We start from the raw sequence: 21,915 nt of genomic DNA, 5'->3' as shown, positions 1-21,915 counted from the left end.
GATTGTGCGTTAAGATCAATCAATTAGAATATCCAACCTTTGGTTGTTGATTTAAATTGATTGACACTTGGATATTAGTCTTTGGTACCATCCAATTTTATCTCTCTAGTATTTGATAAAGACTCGCAGATTTCCATTTGCTTGAGTAAAGATCAAATCGAGAGATTGAGATATTAACTCTTTGATATACTTTCATCTAGATTGAGTCTGACTGTCTAGTTGATTCTCTAGAAAGTATATTGGAGTTAGTCCATACAAATTGCTAATCAAAATATTGGGTGAGGTTGTTAGACCCCCTCTTTTTCAAACTCTTTTCAAACAAGTGATATGATTTTGACAAAAGGATCTTCCGTTTATCCCAATAAACTCCTTCGTCAGGTCCTTAGATCTATCTTTTCAACAACTACCAGAGTAATTGTTAAGACTAAGCAATCAATACTTTGAATCACAAAGAATTGTATTGATGCCGATCTACTCAACTAATCAATCAAATATACCACAAAGATAAACCGATTATAGTTGGATCCCTAGCCGATCAAGCTTTCTGCACACCAAAGATTATGAACCCAAATCAGAAATCTTCTTCGTCTTCAAATCTTCTTAGATATTCAATAAACACCTTCACAAAATCAACTTGAATCTCTTGTGATCAATCACACACAGAACGAAGTCTGTTAACAATGGATTATCACAAAGACGTCTTTAGAACTACAAACAGTCTAAAGATCCCCGTCAAAACTTCGATCTAGTTTGAGTGAATCTTATATCATAAGAGAAGATTCTCAAGCATAAACAAACTAGATGCAATCAAAGTTCAACAACCGTTAGTCAATCAAATCAATCGAAACTAATAATAAACTGCAATTATCTAGTTTTCCACCAACGGTACTCGTAGAGCTTCCCAATACTTCTTTAAAACGAGCGGTCGTAAGAGATTTCGCCTAATTTGGGTACTTTCCTCTCCGAATAGACGGCTCCACCAGTAACAACACAACAAGGTAGTTTTGCTAGCTCTGAGGATTAGTTTGCTTGAAATGCAAACTTCAATATTTATAGACCAAGGAAGTTTGGACACCAAGGAATTTCCAAAATCGAAAATAATATATTTCCAAATTCGGTTTCCATAATTCCTGGAAATACTGAATCTTGATGTTGAATTGTCATAAAGAGATTGGTTCTCAGTTCCTCAAAACCTTGGATATAGTGAATCATACAATCAGAACGAGTCCACTTGGTTTCGGTTAGATCTTGAAGGTTGTAAGCCAATAGACATGACTCATCTTGAGATCCATTCGAACTATCTGAATCATAATCAGACATGATTTTTGATATTGAAAAGACGAGGATACCCAAATATACCTCAATCTAAAACTTTTCCACCTATAAGTCATTTCTTCGAAAGTGATTATCTATGTACTGAGTCGAGACAATACAACAAATCGGTTCACACTTCGTGTGATCGCCTATGGATACGAGATCGAGACAATACAACAGCGAAGTATGTTTACTTGATAAAATGTTCGTACTTAACCAAACACAATAGGATTACTTATCAAGTAAATAGGAATTAACGTTTGTGTAATTTACTTTAAATTATAATAACAACAATTATAACTGCGGAAAATAAAAGTAAATGACACAACAAGATTTTGTTAACGGGGAAACTGCAAATGCAGAAAAACCCCGGGACCTTATCCAGAATTGAATACTCTCAGGATTAAGCCGCTATACAAAATCAAACCAACTTCGTATAGTTGAGACCAATCAATTAAACCTATAGTTCACATAGTTCCGTTTGTATTCCCACGCCTCCGACCTGTAATAAATCACGTACTTGGAACAATTCCTTTGGTTCGTATTCCAAACAGTAAAGGAACAAAAAATCTGTTTGGTATCAACTCTTTTCAACCAAGTGATGTGAGTTCGACAAAGGCTCTTCTGTTTATCTCAATAAACTCCTTCGTCAGGTTCTTAGATCTATCTTATTATCAACTACCGAAGTAATTGTTAAGATTTTGCAATCAATACTTTTAATCACAAAGAATTGTATTGATGTTGATCTACACAACTAATCAATCCAATCTACCACAAGGATAAACCGATTATAGTTGGATCCTCTTTTACCGAAACAAGTATTGTCCACACCAAAGATTATGAATCCTAAATCAAAAATCTTCAAAGTCTTCTTTGTCTTCAATCTTCTTAGATCATTACTAAACACCTGCACACAATCAACTTGAATCTCTTGTGATCAATCACGCACAGAACGGAGTCTGTTAACAATGAATTATCACAAGACGTCTTTAGATCTACAAACAGTCTAAAGATCCCCGTCGAAACTTCGATCTAGTTTGAGTAAATCTTATATCAGAAGAGAAGATTCTCAAGCATAAACAAACCAGGTGAAATCAAAGTTCAACAAACGTTAGTCGATCAAATCAATCGAAAACTAATAATAAACTGCAATTATCTAGTTTCCCACCAACGGTACTTGTAGAGCTTCCCAATCCCAAAGAAGTCTTTAAAACGAGCGTTCGTAAGAGATTTCGCCTGATTAGGGTACTTTCCTCTCCGGATAGTCGACTCCACCAGTAACAACATAACAAGGTAGTTTTGATGGCTCTTAGGATTAGTTTGCTTGAAATGGAAACTTCAATATTCATAGACCAAGGAAGTTTGGACACCAAGGAATTTCCAAAATCGAAAATATTCTCAAGATATGCAATATATTTGCAAATTCGGTTTCCATAATTCCTGGAAATGCTTTGTCCAAATATTGACCGAAATCTCAGTAGAAAATCTCCAATTAGTAAATGCACATTACCAATTGTTATTTTCTAAAAATATGCATTTTAATTGCTGGAAATTAAAAGCATATAAAACTAAAAACCTTAATTAAAATATTATCAATTTATTTCGTCCGGGATTCTCCTTTAGATATTAAGGAATATCTTTGAACAATAAAATATAAGCGTTACTGCACATGTTCAAAGTATGTCGACATCTTTACTTTGTAAATCCTTTCTCATATTTACAATCTTGGAACCGATTTGTCACACTTCTAAACAAGTTTAGAATTGGTTCATCTGACTTCCAAGAACTATGTGATTGATTATCCTATCAAATCACAAGTCATGGGTTTCACGGTTCTACCAAAACAAGTTTCAGTTCCACCTCCATGTGGGTACTAGAATTAGTCACGCTATTTACCAAAACTTGTTTGACTAGGTACTAGTACTAGGATCGGTTCCCACATATATATGGTATCTAACTTGTATTTGTTGCACATGTTCATAGGATCGGTTCCCCAATAACTAAAAACTTGTTTCACCTCTTACAAGGATCAATTCCCCTTTTGTGATCGGTTGCACCTCTTACTAGGATCGCTTCCCCAATTAATATATAGAGTTGGTCATACCAATTACAACAAATCGATCATACCATCTTAGGTGATTACTTAAGATCGGTTTCACTAATAAAATTCATACCAATACAAAAGTCAGGCCTTGTGAATATTTTTACCAAGATACATAAACAAGTTATGAATGGTTATACTAAACACACATATTGGTAATCCAAAGATTTGCAATGAATAACAATATCAATAAGCCTAGTGATTTCCCTTTCGATTCATAAAACAAGTTCATGAATTGTACTTCCTTTAGACGAATGTAAAACATTGTTTGCTAGGACGAAATCTTCACCTATACCCATAAATAATCACAATAACATTTATACGATTATGTCGATGTCTTATATACGAAGTTCAAAAGATAAGCGTTATACTTCGTATTGTATTCCTTAATACTACGCCTAACTAGAGTATAATCATTCACAGCTTCACAGTTATGTTTTCAATATGCACGACCTGAAAGATACGTTAGGAATAAAACAGTTCAAGTCAAATATTACTAACCTCAAGAGGAAGGATGATGTTGTCATTGTAGCTCCTTACTTCTTCACATTCTTCAAGTCTTCACGTAATACTTGTAAGTCTCATATCCTAGTAACTTTCTAGTAAACCTATACGAAGTTGACTCTAGTAAATAATCAAGCAACTCTTCAAATGAGTTTTAGTTCACTAAAATATGACAACCAAACTTGACATACCAACGCTTGGTGGGTTCAACCGAGCTATGCTCTAACATAAACCATTTTGATTGTCATTTCCATCACATCACTACTTCTACTCATCCAGTTGCTGATACATATATTTTGAATTTGATTGCTCCTTGTAATTCGGCCGAGGATAACGAAAATCTTTTAAAAATTCCTACTGTTGAGGAAATCAGGAATACCATAACCCAAATGCCTTCTTGGAAAGCACCTGGGACAGATGGGTTTCCGATTGGATTTTATAAATATAGTTGGGAGATACTCGAGAATGATATAGTGAAATTAGTTCAGGATTTCTTCCGCACCCAGACTTTTGATCCCAATTTGAATGTTATGTATCATACCTTAGTTCCAAAGATAGAATGTCCCTCGACTCCAAATGACTTTCGGCATATTAGCTTGTATAATGCTACTTATAAGATATTATCTAAGCTAATGGTTAGTAGAATGAAACCAATCATTCCTAAAGTCATTTCTCCTTATCAGGCCGTTTTTGTGCCTGGTAGGTGTATCCAAGATAACATTGTCATAGCGCATGAGTTATTGGATATTATGAAAAATAAAAAAGATTGAATCGGTAAAACTTCTATTAAGTTAGATATGTCTAAGGCTTTTGATCGTATTGAATGGTATTTTGTATATGATATTTTAAAGCACTAAGGTTTTGCCGAGCAATGGTGTAAAATGGATTTTCACTGCATTAGTACGTCTATTATTTCTCTTTTGTTAAATAGTTCGCCTTGTCGGTCTTTTTCACCTTCTCGAGGTCTACGTCAGGGAGATAGTCTTTCCCCATACCTGTTTATACTATGTATGGATGCGTTGTAGAGACTTTTAACTTAAGCAGAATCTCAAAAACGCATCCATGGAGTTAAACCAGCTAGAACAGGTCCTTCTATCTCTCACTTATTTTTTGTCGACGATGTGATTTTGTTTATTAGGCTAACATTCTGAATTGCAGTATGTACAGGATATTCTTCTAAGATTTAGTAAAGCGTCGGTACATGTTATAAATCCTGTTAAGATTGGCGTGCATTCAGTAGAAATATACCAAGGCATAGGCATATTGATATAGCAAATATTTTACAAATGAAACCTATGGGTTTATCTAATAAGTACTTAGGGGTTCCACTATTCCTAAATAGATCTAAAGCTCTATGTTTTCAACCTTTAATTAATAGAATGCAACAAAAATTAAATGGTTGGGCTGAAAAGTTGGTTCCGCAGGCTGGTAGGCCTGCACAAATTCAGGCTGTATTGAACTTTATTGCTTAATATCAAATGTCTTGCTTTCCATTGCCTCTTTCTGTATATGATATTTTAAAGCACTAAGGTTTTGCCGAGCAATGGTGTAAAATGGATTTTCACTGCATTAGTACGTCTATTATTTCTCTTTTGTTAAATAGTTCGCCTTGTCGGTCTTTTTCACCTTCTCGAGGTCTACGTCAGGGAGATAGTCTTTCCCCATACCTGTTTATACTATGTATGGATGCGTTGTAGAGACTTTTAACTTAAGCAGAATCTCAAAAACGCATCCATGGAGTTAAACCAGCTAGAACAGGTCCTTCTATCTCTCACTTATTTTTTGTTGACGATGTGATTTTGTTTATTAGGCTAACATTCTGAATTGCAGTATGTACATGATATTCTTCTAAGATTTAGTAAAGCGTCGGTACATGTTATAAATCCTGTTAAGATTGGCGTGCATTCAGTAGAAATATACCAAGGCATAGGCATATTGATATAGCAAATATTTTACAAATGAAACCTATGGGTTTATCTAATAAGTACTTAGGGGTTCCACTATTCCTAAATAGATCTAAAGCTCTATGTTTTCAACCTTTAATTAATAGAATGCAACAAAAATTTAATGGTTGGGCTGAAAAGTTGGTTCCGCAGGCTGGTAGGCCTGCACAAATTCAGGCTGTATTGAACTTTATTGCTTAATATCAAATGTCTTGCTTTCCATTGCCTCTTTCTGTGCTACATGAGTTAGAAAGTCTTCAACGTCGTTACTGGTAGGGCCGTCACTCGAAAAATGGTTTTGACCCCAAAGCATGGAGGAAATTATGCATTTCGAAGGGGTATGGAGGTTTAGGATTCAAAAACCTTAGGAAATTCAATTTGGCCCTTTTAGAAAAAATGACATGGCGTGTAGTTTATAAACCTAATGATATTTGTACAAGGGTTATTAATCTAAGTATTTTCCTAAGCATTCCCCTTTGCATTCCAAGCCAAGAAAGCACACTTCTTGGATTTGGAAAGGTATCTACAAGGGCTTAGAAATAGTGAAACAATATCATGTTTGGGACATTGCCACAGGGGAGGACATTAGTATATGGAAGGATAACTGGTTATATAGGGAGGATGAGCATCTTTCAGTTCAAAATCTAGAAAAACCTTCTGATTTTTATTTACAAGATTATAATTATGTTAATCAGTTAATAGATCAATATGCTCATGAGTGGAATGAGTCAACTTTCTCTGAACTCTTCACACCTTCGCAAGTGAGCAGTATTATGCATATTCATCTCCCTTCGTCGAGTAAGGATACTATTAGGTGGTCATTGACGCCATCAGGTAAGTTCACAACCAAATCTATCCATAAAGTTTTATTGAACAATAACTGTGTGGAATCTCTACAACAACAAAGAAGGTGGTTGCGACTTTGGCATATGGACCTCTTACCAAAATATAAGTTGTTTATGTAAAAATGTATTCAACATATATTTCCTTTAAAATCTCGTTTGTGTAGGTTAAGTATAACCTCTGAAAATCTTTGCCCTTTTTATGGTATGTTCCCTAAAACTTTAAATCACTTATTTATGCACTGTTCGTTTTCAGGAGCAGTTTGGTTTGGTTTTTATCCTCAAGCTCTGACTGATCAAGTTAGCTTTACTAATTTGAAAGATTGGATGTTGAGTTGGTTTAATTCTAAGGTGTCACATGATCAGCAAGTTATCCATAGATTTTATATAATTGTTTTATGGCAGCTATGGAAGGCTAGATGTAAGGATAGCCTTGAAAACATTCAGCAGAATCCTCCTGTTGTTATCAATAATATAAAAATGTTGTTAGCATCTGTGAATCAAACATTAACAGTGTATAAAAACTGTGCGTAACATCCACTTTCAATTTCTCCTGGTTCTCACGAGTTCCATTTTATTAGGAAAATGCTTGTTACTAATGTTGATTGTCATATAATGTATGTCCATGCCTCTGTTGCTAAACATTCTGCGATTGTAGGTTGTAGCTGCATCTGGTTCAAGCCAGCTTGTGAGTTTGGAGCCACAAAATGTTGGATCGACAATGCAACCTCAGTATTATAAGCGGAAGCTAAATCTCTATCGGAAGCAGTTAACTGGGCTACACAACAAAAGCTGGAAATTTTTTTGTTTCCGTCTGATAATCTTACACTTGTCAGAGCGGCTAAAGAAGAAGCTAATAATATGCCTTGGACTAAATTTTCGATTGTAAATGACCGTAAATCGGGGTTTCAAGGTTTTCACAAATCAGTATGTATGTATATTAATTGCAAAAAAAACAAAGCGGTAGATGTTTTAGCTAAATAAGCTAGGAAAGGTTGTGTCAGTAAAGAGTGGGTATTATCTCCTCCTGATGTTATCTCAGGATTTACCCACTTAACTTTGTAATGTTTATCTTTGTAACATATCAATTTCTTTCAAAAAAAAAAATATATATATATATATATTAGCAATGAGTAATTTTGAATATGTAATTGCTATCAATACAATAGTCAGTATACCGATTTCATCATAATTTATTCTTTACATGGTAATGATTATATTGCATGTCACATGCCTATTGGTTTTTTAATTTGGAAATTTTTTTGGTAGTTTTACCCGACAGAAACTGAGTTGTGATAGCTCATGTTCCTTTTAGAATAGTAGAGTTCGGTATTCTAGAGAAATCCTTATGATTGATTTTGCATATAATTATCGATCAAAAACTTTACATTAGAATTTGCATCGTATTTGTGTGATTAAAGCTTGCATTGTATATTTGTTTTTCTTGGATAGAAATATTTCTACAACATCATTTTGGCGTTCTAATTCCGGTCAACAAATTCTCAGGATTGGCCCCGGAAAAAAACAAACATCCATACACAAAAAGAAAGAGAGAAATTTTAACCATGTTTTTGGTTAAAATTTCACCAAAAAATTAGCTTCAAACTCATTGTCGCTTAGATTTTGTAGAATAAATAGCCAAAAAATTTCATGATTATGTCAATATAACCATGTCATTGGATCATACCCCTTAAGGGATTGATATCCTACCCCTTTATTAAGATCGCCGATAAAGAAGTGGATTGATATGTTACACGGATTGATGTATGTCAGGTGATTAAGAAATAAGTGGAACATGTCACCAAAAAAATTAGCTTCAAACTCGTTGTGGCTTGGATTTTGTAGAATAAATAACCAAACCATGTCATGAATATGTCAATATAACCATGTCATTGGATCCTACCCCTTAAGGAATTGATATCCTACCCTTTTATTAAGATCATCGATAAAGAAGTGGATTGATATGTTACGCGGATTGATGTATGTCAGGTGATTTAGAGAGAAGTTATAACATTCTACCGCGTATTACATACGCTATGGAAAGCGTGCTGCGGTATAAGAACATGTATCCAATATATACATATTTAAAATAGCTCATATTTGTAATGCTTATCCGATTTTCAAATTTAGACAATAATTTGAATTTTACTGCGCCTACTATTTTTCTCAATAGTTTAATAATAGAAGGTTCATCCGCGTCATTTTTGGATAGCGTAGAAAATGAATTTTTTCATCATTGATTTGTGGTATATAGTTTGACTTGAATTTAAAGAAGATATACATGCATCTTATAAATGCTTGAATCGGGAATTACTTATTGCAAGATGGCTTGTTCTGGGACGTGTGTTTAAGATTATAAATTATGTTGTTTATGTCATTTAATTGAGTAGTCGAGAAATGAATGATTATGGTGTTGAAAAGAGGAATTTTTCTTTTGATTAATGAAATATCTTTTGAATTTTAAGTAGGTGATAAAATGTCTTGAATAAAATTGCTCTTTGGAGAAGTAGAAATTACATTGTAATGTTAAAAGAAAATGTCGACTCATGTTCAAGCATAGTATGCTTTGAGCTATTTTCCATTGATTAATAAACCTTACACACCTCCATTAGCAGCAAAAAAAATTTAATACCTGCTAGCTGCTTCTTTAATAACCACATTAGAACCTTCCCACCTAGGGGAGAATTTCGGAGAAGACACGTCTTGCTGAATGTGTTTTGCGGTTTTTAACAACAAATCCCTACATGAAAGACTTTATTCCTTGCCTTGTTACCATATGCTCCAGAGATTCATTGTCGATAAGCCTCTACATATTTTTCTACCTTAGTTCTTCTCGATCCGAGGTTGTCTAGTTTAGTCATCCTAGAATTATATACTTCAACTTCATCCCATTGAACTCCATTTGCTGTCGCAATTCTGGCCGAAGGAATCTTGATCTCGGATGGAAGAATGGCGTCATCACCATAGACAATGGAATATGACGAAGTCTTACTAAAACTATTGGTGCAATTCGGTAAGCCCACAATATCATGGGTAACTGTTCATCCAATGTTCTGGGATCGTCATGTATTGTTTGACTGAGGTTCTGGATTAAAATCTTGCTAGTGATCTCTTCTTGCTCATTCCCTTGAGGATATCGAGGTGTAGAGAAGATTTTTTTGACATCTTATCCCCAGAGAATTCTTTTATATGTATATTAGCGAGGGAGTATCATTGTATGTGATGATGTGTTTGGGAACACCAAACATGCATATGATATGCTCTTTGATGAATGTCGTAATTATCGTCCTGGTTGTGCTTATGAGGGGAACAACGTCGACCAATTTGGTAAAATATATTCTGTAGAAGTATGGATATACTCGTGCTTCTTAGATGATGTTGGGTTGATCTTACAAATCATATCCAGTCCCCAGCTGTAGAAAGTCCAAGGACTACTTATCGGAAATATAGTTGAATGCAAGGAGTATGGATGAGGTTCCTATGGATTTGGCATTGATGGAATTCTTGGAAAAACACGGATGCGTATCTTTCGTATTTGGCCAATAATATTTCACATGAATTTGGAAAAATAATTTCTTTTTTCCTTGATGTTTTCCTTCGTGCATTTCTTTCAAAATCATTGGGAATTCATGCTCTGACAAGCATCTCAATAGGTTTCCTCCGAAAATTTTGCTATACTGAAATGATGAGGGTACCAAGTACACCACAATCTTTCGACATCAACCTATATGACAGAAACCTAGCGTGATCTAATAAAGACAAAAACTATCAAGAAGATAGCACCCACAAGGTATATACTTGGTATATAGAATCGGCATGAAATCCGACCTTATCTATAGGGATCAACCCAAGTGTTTTATTAGCGTACAAGTGTAATTACTTTATTATAAATACAACAATAATAATAATACAGAAAGTAAAGTAAAAGCACACAACAAAATTTTGTTAACGAAGAAATCACAAATGAGGAAAAACCCGGGACCTAGTCCATTTTTTAATACTCTCAGAATTAAGACGCTATACAAATGACCATTACCAACTTCGCATAGTTGAGACCAAGTAATCTACCCCTAGTTACCTAGTTTTCTCAGTATCCCTGCGCCTACAACCAATCTGGCCAACACACGTGAATTCTAAGATAGAGTGAACTATATTAAGTTGTTTCACCAGCCGTAGAGACATCTTGCACTCAACTCCTTTGGATCGTATTCCTTAATAATAAAGGACTAAACTGTATTCGTTAAATGCTCTCTTAATATCAAGAAGTATGTGGATACAAAAGATTGCTTCGCCACGTGGAGTAATCTGAGAGTACAATCCCCCTCAAAATAATTTGTAACGAGTATGATAGTATGATCTCGTGTAATTATCCATCTCCTAAGAATTGGACACATGTAAAGCACTCAGATTCATCAACAGTTGAATTTAAAAGGGTAGTTGGGCATTAAAGAGACGGACAGAGCGGTCAGGAAAGTATTGATACTGACGAGCAAGGGGAAAATGACGAGAGTAAAAGATAGATGGTGAAGATGGATTGGAGTGCAAGAAAGCTACAGTGACAGGGAGGAAAGATCGAGTCACAAGAAAAGTGTGAGTAGTTGGCGAGAGGAAATATGAGCTGTCATCCATTATACTGCCGAAAGAGGTCTAGATCGCATAAAAAGTGTGACTATTTGGCAAAGGGAATAGTGATTTGTCATCCATTATGTAAACGCCTATATAAGGAACGAGAGAACAATGAAGAAAGGCTGGAGTGTTTTTGAGTTCTTAAAAATATTTGTGAGATAAAAGTTCTTTGAGAGTGTTTGTGCGGTGAAATTATACTTTGTAATACTTCATTAATCATAATGAGATGAAGCTTTAGAGTTAATATTTCTATTTGTTTCATGAGTTCATATTATGGTATGTTTGTGTTCCCTTATATGAGATTCTAGGTATATCATGTGTTCATCTCGAGACTTAGATTGATCTTTGGGTGTGTTGTAGGATTTCCTGCAGTTACAAAGTAAATCATATAATTGTATCGAGTCAAATAAAAGCTCTTTCGTTTGATCTAATAGACTTCTCTGTTTTGTAAGATCTATTGTTTGGTAAGATATAGCTATATCTAGATTATCAAGATAACCAGCTCTAGGGACCACTGTTTTATGCTATCAAAAAAAGGTTTCCTAGAATATGGGTCTAGGTGTATTGTATTTATTTTCTTTTTTCAATAAAATATTTTAAGGTTTTGTTATCTTGTGCACACCCAAGCACAAGATAAGAGCCGATCATTGGCATGAGAAATTGATAAAACAAATAAAATATAAGAGATATAATGTTTTTTTGCATTGGAGAATACAAATATTCATGAATTTTTAAACTTTTTTCTCTACAAATACGTTCACATGCCGATGATTGGTTCTTATCTTGTGCATGGGTGCACAGAACAACAAAACCCAATATTTTATCCTTTTCCTTTCAAAAAAAAATAATTGTGGCATTTTATACATGTTTTTCTTTTTTTGGTAAAGGAAAATTAATAATTTATACATGTTTTTCATATTTATGAAAATGGCTTGAAACAAATGCGCCAAAATGGAGGACTGGACTTGTCGTTTGTATATCGCAGCCACCAACATTCTAGTCAAGTGGTTGCAAAAGTCGAACTTCAGGCTCATTTGTTATGCCGTGGTCATCGGACTGATTAGTTATCACTATATTTTGGTTTTGCATATTCAATGTTTGTGGAAATGTCTATGTGGTGTCATATGCAATACCATCAAATGAGACCCTAAAAAAACATGTTTTTTTTCTTTAGCACACAAGGTGTGATTGACCTCGTTGTTGTGATTGTACGCAACACATCTGTATCTCATCTATATCTCATGTATTTGGTCTGGTCAATTGAAGCGTGGAGCGTCTAAAAAGAGCGCACAAGTCACCTAGTCACATACGGGATAATACCAGGTGAGTGTAGAATTATTCCTTAAAATACGAGAATCCTGCATGGCAAAGAAGATAAAAAAAACCTATCCCTATCAAGCATACAAAGCACAGTTTGGATAACTTAGCCTGTGTAAGTGGTGGTCCAAATTTGTCTAGGGAAAAGGTAAATCAACGACCGCGATTTATTCAACTTTAATATTACTATAAATGTTTCATTAATTGGTGATGTCTCATTAGTTGCTCATAATGGTTGGCTTATTAATTTTTTTTATTTCCCTTAATTAATCTAATAAATACATATTTCATTAATAAATAATATATACAATAAAAATTATATCAATAAAAATTATTTGTGGTAGTGGAATAAGTAGGGGTGGTAGAAACGGTGGCGGGTGTTAGTGAGTGGTGGATGCGGTCGAGTGGTGTTGGAAGTAACATTTGTGTTGGTGGAAGAAATGGTGGCAATGGATGGTTTTTATGATGATGGATATGGGTGAGTTGTAGTCGACGATATTAGTTATGTGTTTTTACAACATGGATAACATTGTATTGTGAAAGATGTAATCATTTGTTTTTAGCACGATTGACTAAGACATATACCAAAATTTTCAAGGATATTAATAGATCATATAATAACAATAATCATGACTGTTGGATCACCCAAATAGTACCAATGTTATCTTTAGTACCTGATCGTATAAATATTTGTTTTTACTCATAAAATAAAATTGATTACAATATAACAAGAAAATATATAATGGAATAAATTAATTGACAACTTAAGTTTGTTCAATCTAAATTTTATATATGATGCTGGTGATTAAAACTAAAAGTAAACCCAATAGCCTACGAGAGGTGGGCGAAGCTGGTGGTGCAGAAATGAGCGGTAGCATGTGGTTTGTGGTAGTATATTATGTTAGTTACGTTTTGCCACAAAATGGGTAACTTTATAAAGTTAAAAATATGGTTGATCGTCCTAATAATAAAATAAACTTGGTTAAAATACATGAACATTAAAAAAATACCGGAATATCACGTACACGTTATATAATAGCTACAGATGAGCGGCATAATTAAGTCACAAAAAATTGCTCATTAATTAAGTTGTACCGTTACGGTACAAATAATACCTTAGCTAGGTCATCTTTTCTCCATATTTCTTTGTTATGTATTACAAAATGAAGCTTGACTAAGTTAGGCAAGATAAAGAGCGGTCTTGTGGTTGATCCGATGAATAAACACTTTAATTGACAAATAAAGCATTAGATATTTTCCTCTTCCCACCTCAAAAGTCAAAATCAAAACGGAGAAAATTTTTGGGCTGAAAATAACAAACCTATCTTCCCATAAAACTAAACAATTGATTCTTTCTCTCTCACACAAAATCTAATTCCCCAGTTTTGAATAAACAAAAATCAGAAATAAAATTGGGAAGGAAAGAGAGGAAAACTCCAAAAACATATTTCTGCTCAATCTTCCATCCATGTTCTTTCAATCTTCTTCCACCTAAACATATATCTCTGACCAATCAAACTACTCTGAGATAACAATTTCTAAGAAAACACTTTCCTTTTACATCGCATCATGTATGAATTTTAGGGGTTCAATCATTTTATTGAATTTCATTTGTTGTGTATTTAACTGAAAGTATACATTTCCAAAGATAGGCTAATTGATTAGAATAATCTCATTGTTAAAAATTGAGGGGTGTTTGTAGTTTTTCATTTGCCAGATTATGAAAATTTGGCTATTGAAGGGCGTTGGGTTTTGGGTTGCAATATATTCAGAACTTTTTGGTCTAGAAAGGTGAGAATTTCTTAAGTAGCAATGTTTCCTTTCTATCATGCTTAAACTTTAGTGGGAATATCATTTTTGTTTTATCTTGATAAAGACGTAGAGAAAGATTTAAAAGATTATTCTGGTTACACACTATAATTTGGAATTTGGTTGGCGTTTACAAAATGATCGAGCGTGTACAGACACGCACGGATATCTAGCTAGGGTATCTGACATCGCTAATAGGAATTAACATTAAAGTAGGTCGGTGTTCACAGTGTTGCATATTGCATATTTCCCTTTCGTAGTTGGTCTTATTGCTTAGTCGAGAAGAAAATATAATTTTAGATAAACTTCACTGCGTTTTTTTTTTTCACTTTTCAATTTGGTTGATTACGCGTTTTAAGCACTGCAATTTTTTGTTTTTGATATCAAATTCTCTATTTGCATATCTATCTGCTATATTTCAGTATCACAAAATTGGTTAAAAAGACCAAAATCAACAATTCCTGGGTGAAATGGACAGTTAGATTTTGATACTGTTTAAATGGACAAAAATGTAAAAATAGGCAGGATGTAACCAGTTTCATCGTGCCCATTTTCAAATATTTTTTCTTATTTTTAATTTACACAGGATGTATCCAGTTTCATCCTTGCTATTTTTTAAATTTAAGCTAGGATGAATCCAGTTTCATCCTTACTATTTTTTTTTTTGCCATTTCACCCAAACTATTTTTTACTCGTCCATTTGAACCGTGATTTAAAAATATTTGGACAAATGACCCATTTTCCGTTTCAGTATTCGGTGCTCCAGGACTGTTTTCTAGATTGCAAGCTAAATTAACTCTTCCAATTGTATCAATTTTATTGGTTCTACAGGGGATTGGGAAAACTCGAATAGATTTAGCATGGCTCTAAATGGTAACAATTTTATTGGTCTTTTTCATAACCTAATGATTTTCTCAGGATCAACCCATTCAATTATTGTTACCTTTTGTTTAGGAAATCAATATGTGTCGTATATGCCTTTCCACAATTTTGAAATGACTTTTGAATTATGTCCACCTAAGAAAACAAAAAAAACAAGAATAAAAATTAAAGCAAAAATGATGTATGACACAACTAATTACCATCAATGTCATTAAAAGATTTCTTGATCTTTAGCACGCATCCAACACAATCCTTTCATATACCGTATATATTTCAGTCACTTGAGGTTTCTGTATGATTCTTAAGAAACACAATATCTCATACACATATTTCTCCTACATTATATCGAAGTATGATCATACTATTTGTTGGAGAGATGGGTTTAAAAAAAGGAATAACTCTAATCCAGGAACCATGAGTAAGCATAGATAACAACTTCATACTCGGTAATGTTATATATATATATATATATATATATATATATGTATATTGTGCTGGATGAGAGAAGGAATATCTGAAACGCGAAAGGAATAGGTCAGGTTAGCAATCGACCTTTAAGAATAGAGAATTTTTTTTTGTGAGAGACAAGAACCATGAGCACCACATTGATTGGGTTCAGTAACAATGTAACTAAAAAGGAGAACTTATATGCAGATACTGATATTTTGATTTAGCTTAAAACCGTTGTAGAATACTTTGATTTTCTTTCCCAATTTTCTACTTTGCGAAGTATCATGATGAAGTGTCTATGTTCTCCACAATTTTTATATTTAGTAGTAGCATCACAAAGATTTGATTACAATGTAAAAACCGATAGCCAGAGTAAGAAAGTTACTTCCACGTTAAACTTTCTATTTTTTTGAGCATATGATTGTGAATTTCAGTTTCCAAAGCCAATCTTTCCCATACGAGAAATTATATATTAAACAATTTGTGTCAAAGAGATGTTACTTGGGTTAGGCGCACGTATTCATAAGTTATTGATCCTTTTAGTGTATTAGATTTTTATATTTTTGAATTGCATTTGATAATTAGTATAAATATGTAATGCTAATCAATCATTAATTAATCACGAAATCTTCCGTTGTAGTATGCATAGTGAAAATATTAGGATTTTGAATTGCATTCACTTACATCAATGGACTGTCCTATTTAGACATTAGGGGTCTACAAGTGAATTTCACAACGAACTTCTATATAGTGTGAAATTTTTGTGGCTTAATATGGAAGTTCATAGGTGAATTGAGTTATTTTTGCGACATGACATAAATGGCTTAAACTTGGTTTCATTAAGTACTATTGATTCAAGCCTCAGAATGTTTTTTTTTTAGGCTTCGTTTAAAAATTAAGGAGGATTTAACTAGAATTCCACTATTATCGGTAAATAATTTAATATAATAATGATAATTATCTAGAATTTTGTATAACGGCCGTGACGTTACGACACGTGGTAAGACCTAGTATGTATATATATAAACATAAGATGGAAACCCTACGTCCCATTCCCTTCTCAAAAACACAGAAAGATTCATAGGATGGAGGCAAAAGATGAAGATAATATGTACAAAAGATTAGAAGGAGGAGATTTAGAAGAAAAAAAATCAAAAACTCCTGGGAGGAAATTTAAGCGATTCGATGTCATCGCCATAACTGATGGCAATTATTATAATCTTATTGGAGATCATGCTTATTTCTCATCACTACCATCAAATTATGATCAAACGGAACAGCTCAACCCAGGAGCAGCTGATTTCATAGTGAAAGAGTGGAAGATACTTCAAGAGCACCTTCCTGATACAATTTACGTTAGGACTTACGAGGATAGAATCGATTTGTTAACAGCAGTAGTCATCGGACCAACAGGTACCCCGTATCACAAAGGTTTGTTCATTTTTGATATCCAAATCAGTTCCCGTTACCCTTATGTATTTCCAAAATGTTTCTTTCGATCAATGGGTTTGAGGTTGAACCCTAGTTTGAACCCAGGTCGAGGTGTTTGTTGCAAGCAATTTATTAGTGGAACAGATACTTATAGTATATTCAAAATATTACTATCAATCCAAGCAAATCTTATTTGCTCCGAACCCAAGATACATTATGGTATATACCAATCTAATTATGTTTTGCCCACCTTTTGGGGTTACTGGGTAGAAAAAGAATATTTAAGTTTTAACGAAGATATATTCATATTAAATTGTCGAACAATGTTGGCTATCCTTCGTAAACCACCTAAAGTTTTTGAAGAATTTGTTATTCACCATTTTCATGGTAATGCTGAAAGCATATTATTTACTTGTAAACTTTATATTGACCACATTCCATCTAAGGTCAATATTGAAGGTAATAACAATGATGAACATCGCATACAAATTGCAACTGGAGGAGAACTAGAAAGATACAAGAAATCCATGAAGAGTATGTATGCCAAGCTCATCAAGGCGTTTGTTAAGAATGGGTCTAAATACTCGTTGGAGAATCACATCAAGGTTGGAGATATCTATTTAGAGGACATTGAAGATGATGAGGATGATCGGGTGGGTTTGTCAAAATTTGAATGGTATTTTTACGCACTTTTAGTTTTTCTGGATGTATTTCTCATTTTTATACCCTTAGCGTTCCTGATTCTTAAAGCTAGTGGAATGATATGAAATATCCTTGGGAATGTGAAATTCGTTTACTGTTCTTCATGTTTATCTTGACCCGAACCACATAGTCTGCATGACTTGATATTCTCATTTATATATTTTCGAAGCATAATTTATATATGGTTATTCATGTTTTGCTTTTGGCTCTGTAAGTTATTATTATAAGAGTTGATTTTTTGGGAAGCATGAAAATTTTTGCTAAATGATGCGGTCAAATATGAGGTGTTGAGACAACGTAGGGAGAATAGGGCAAGTGCGCACAACTTGCCATTTCTCCTTGGCTGAAGGACTTGTTGTCTCTTTGGCTTTAATAGATTCTTGCCAATTTTGGAGACCAGATAGCAATTCTCAATTTTGCTAAGAGATCCTGGCAAAACATGTACAGCCAGTAGTTTTAACGGACAGTGACACAGTGACAAAGTCCCAATTCTTTTATTCTGATATCCTGGTATTACTTCCCATCAAAGGCTGCAGTGAGAATTGAAGGGCTTGTAGTGCAGTTCCTAGGAATCATGGAACGAATGCATGGGGGTAGACATGAAACGGAGATTGTGGCTTTGACTTTGATTGCTCGGGTATTTTGCTTGTTTGATGTGTCTAGCTTTTTTTTTTTTTTGATGTGTCTAGCTTGAGGAGTTACGTTTCTGCAATGCTATCCATGCGGATGCTTTCATGGAGGGCATAATTGAAGAAAACATTGGATGTAACCAGCTTGACATTGCCCAAAACATGGGGTCATCAAAAAGGAAAAACTGATGCAATTGCCCAATTTCACCACTCTGTAAAAGCATTTGTAGGAGGTTTGAAAGATAGATTCCAGATGCGACTTCAATGTTTGCCCTAGATTGTCTAGTGTAATTTTGGCTAATTCCACCATGTAACGAATCTAAGATGGGAAAGTTATTCTGAGGAGTTCCGCCAATAGGCCTCCCCTTCAGTGGTCTCCATAAAGCCCATCGTAGAGTCAGGCAATGCATTTTCCATCTTACTTATAAATTATTGCTTGACATTACTTCTGGTGCATCATATGAGCTTGAAGGTATCATCGGAGACACCAGATAGTCATACTGACGCACTATATTTACAATTATTTGAGGCTGCAAGGAAGCAGAAGAGTCAACCATTTGCTGCAAATTAAAGAACCAACAGATCGACTCCCATGCTGCAAAGATTTTCTTCCTTCCTCTGTAGCAATTGTGGGCCAGAACATTGTGGGCCAGAACATGAACGGAAAAGGTAAAGGAGACATATTAGCTTCTGTGTGTGAACGGGCCCCAGAATGTAGAATGTAAAAAATACAGCAGGTGGAGGATAATGCAAGTAACCCGGAGATGTCGACTCTGTCATTGGAGAATCCGGAGTACCAAGATCATTGACCTGCTAATGGTCCAATAACTTGAATTACAGATAGCAATGGTAACTAATTAATGAAACACCAGTTAAAAAGAAATGGAGCAGCATGCGGGTGAAAATGCAGAGCCCGAAGCGATCGCCTTGTCTTCAATACAACAATTGGTTGAGATCCCTCCCCTCTTTTACTGTAGTGCCATATATGCAGCATTAACAGAAATTTATTATTTGGTGGTCTGAAAATGGGTTCTTAATAAATCAACAGCAATCCTCAGAAGTAAAAATAAAACGACAATCAAGGAAGTTTCTTTCGGCCATGATGATCATCAAGGTTCACTAAATCAGCTGATTGCGTGGACATGCCACTCTTGACCTAAATTTTGACATGTTTAAGTACCCGAAACATGAAACTAGTGATGATAAGTTACCGAATATATTGGGAATGGTACTTCAAAAATCTTGGTATACTTGCACATAAACCGTCAATTCTTACTACTGTTTTTGTTTTGTCACTAGACTCACTATTGACTACACTATGTTATTCATTAAACTAGAAAATAAAACTTATCTAATCAGTGGACAATCATAAATGGGTTTGCAAAATTTTCACTCTAAATGGAATTAACTGCAATTCTCACTCTAAATGGACATTGAATTTTCTTACTAAAACCAAAATTCCAATAAAAGCTGTGGCCTTTTAAAGTGAGCTGCTGCTCATATGAATGTCAAAAGTGAGTTATTTTCTTTTTGATATCAAGAAAAGAATCCAAACAACAAGCAAAAACACTACTAATACCCCAGCATATGAGAAATGAAGTAGGGAGGATTTGGAGAGTTTTACCAGTCCTGTTAATCCAGAGTCACCTTTGCGGGAATAGGCGCCACAGAGTTGGCATCTTGTTCAATGTAATTGAACTGCAGATGATTCAGTTGTTGCGAGCAAACTTCATTCTCTTCTACCGAACGTCTGATCTTCTAGGAAATGCAAGTGCTTTGCTTGTTTAGAACGCTGATTAACTGCTTACAATCAATCCCCTTCAATGATCAGTTCCTCGAAATTAGCCTCCTTATCTCTAGCAAAAACCGTTGAACTGCTCCACAAAAACTAATCTTAATCACATCTTCAGCTGGTAGACTCCAAGTGTCACAGGGGTGATCTCAACCTCAGGGTGAGCACCTTGCACCTCATCTTTGTAGTAGATATAGAGTAAGAATGAAGCTTGCAGTACCGCTTCAACTGTGGTTGATTTGCTGCTCAAATATCGATTTGTCTCCTGACTTCCAGACCACCCAGAGGAGATTGGCGCTACAGCAAAAGGTCTTGCATCTGTCCCATTCCAGCTTGCAGTAACATCTCTGATAGAGTTTGCTGAAGTTTCATCCACTATAAATTTCAATGCTGACGCGAATAAAATAGCGTTGGTTCTGGGGTTGTGCAGGAATAAATGTTCAACTGTCTCTTCCTTGTCTCCATAATAACATAAGGTTCAACCTCTATGATGATTCTCTTAATCAGGTCCCCATCATGTATTATTCGCCAAATGAATATTCTTTACCTAAGGTGCATTAGTTCTTACCTGCCACAGTTTTTTCCAGTGAATAAGGCTACCAGATTTGATGCAGCATGTCCAGACTCATCTTCCAGGAATCTTTGAAATGACTCTGAGCTAAATTCCCCCATCTTTGTAAGCATCCAAATGAGCTTGTCTTCCTACCAGTCACTGGAATGTGGATTTTTGTAATCTCTTGCATTGTTTGTCTACAGAACAAGGTGTTTAGCAACTAAGAATTCCAACCTCCAGAAGTTGGCATTAACTGTTGGCTATAGTTGAGTATTCCACATGCTAAGCTTCTTGTGGGGTAGGTGCAAAAGATGAAATGGTTGGGATCCATGATATTCACATCATATCTTTGCCTAAAGACCATATACACAGCCTTCTCTTAGGTCAGAATTGGTCGCCCTGTACTCGATGCAACCGACGTATTCTGAACCCTAGTTAGTAAGTTCGCAAATGATTCGTGAATTTTACCGTTTTATTCACGTATGTTTGCAACTCCGAACCCAAGACGCGTATTATGTGGCATTCTCGGATTATTCGCGAATCGTTCACGAACTTTACGTATCCCGAGTGATACGTCCGCTTAATTTGCCAAAAATTCTTTAGCTTTTATATTTTCAAAGGTCCTATTTTTTGGGCTTTACTGCCTCCCAAGCATACACGGCCCAATATTAGACGTTGTAATTTTTATGAAACAAAAATGACAGAAGAGATTTGAAGGTGAAGGTGAGAGAGATCTAAACCACTATACCACGTCCTATTTGATGACTAATGTTGTATATATCATTAATATCATCATATTAAGTTTATTTTTTCTTTAAATAACTCACATGTATGCATAAAATTAGTCTATGACCTTATAAATACTAATTATTTATTATATATAGATACCGAATTTTCAGATCCGAACTCACATTTATAAATCGAATTATACACGTACGTATACCGTTACGAATTACTGACGAATCACGTTCGGTTGACCGAATTTTCGACCGAATTTGGGTTTTACAAAACCGTATAATA

General features: G+C 34.7%; 1 protein-coding gene across 1 annotated transcript; it reads left to right on the top strand.

Moving 5' to 3' along the window:
- Positions 1 to 16,873: 16,873 nt before the first annotated feature.
- On the top strand, positions 16,874 to 18,739 carry LOC113279529 (putative ubiquitin-conjugating enzyme E2 38). Its single transcript, XM_026528221.1, has 3 exons — positions 16,874 to 17,872; positions 18,451 to 18,558; positions 18,611 to 18,739. The coding sequence occupies exons 1-3, from the start codon at positions 16,874 to 16,876 to the stop codon at positions 18,737 to 18,739; spliced, it is 1,236 nt and encodes a 411-aa protein (XP_026384006.1).
- The last annotated feature ends 3,176 nt before the right edge of the window (positions 18,740 to 21,915 follow it).

Source organism: Papaver somniferum, chromosome 5 (assembly GCF_003573695.1).
Source record: "Papaver somniferum cultivar HN1 chromosome 5, ASM357369v1, whole genome shotgun sequence".
NCBI lineage: Eukaryota > Viridiplantae > Streptophyta > Magnoliopsida > Ranunculales > Papaveraceae > Papaver > Papaver somniferum.
The sequence above is the reverse complement of the archived record's forward strand: the minus strand, read 5'-3'. Positions and strand labels throughout refer to the sequence as shown.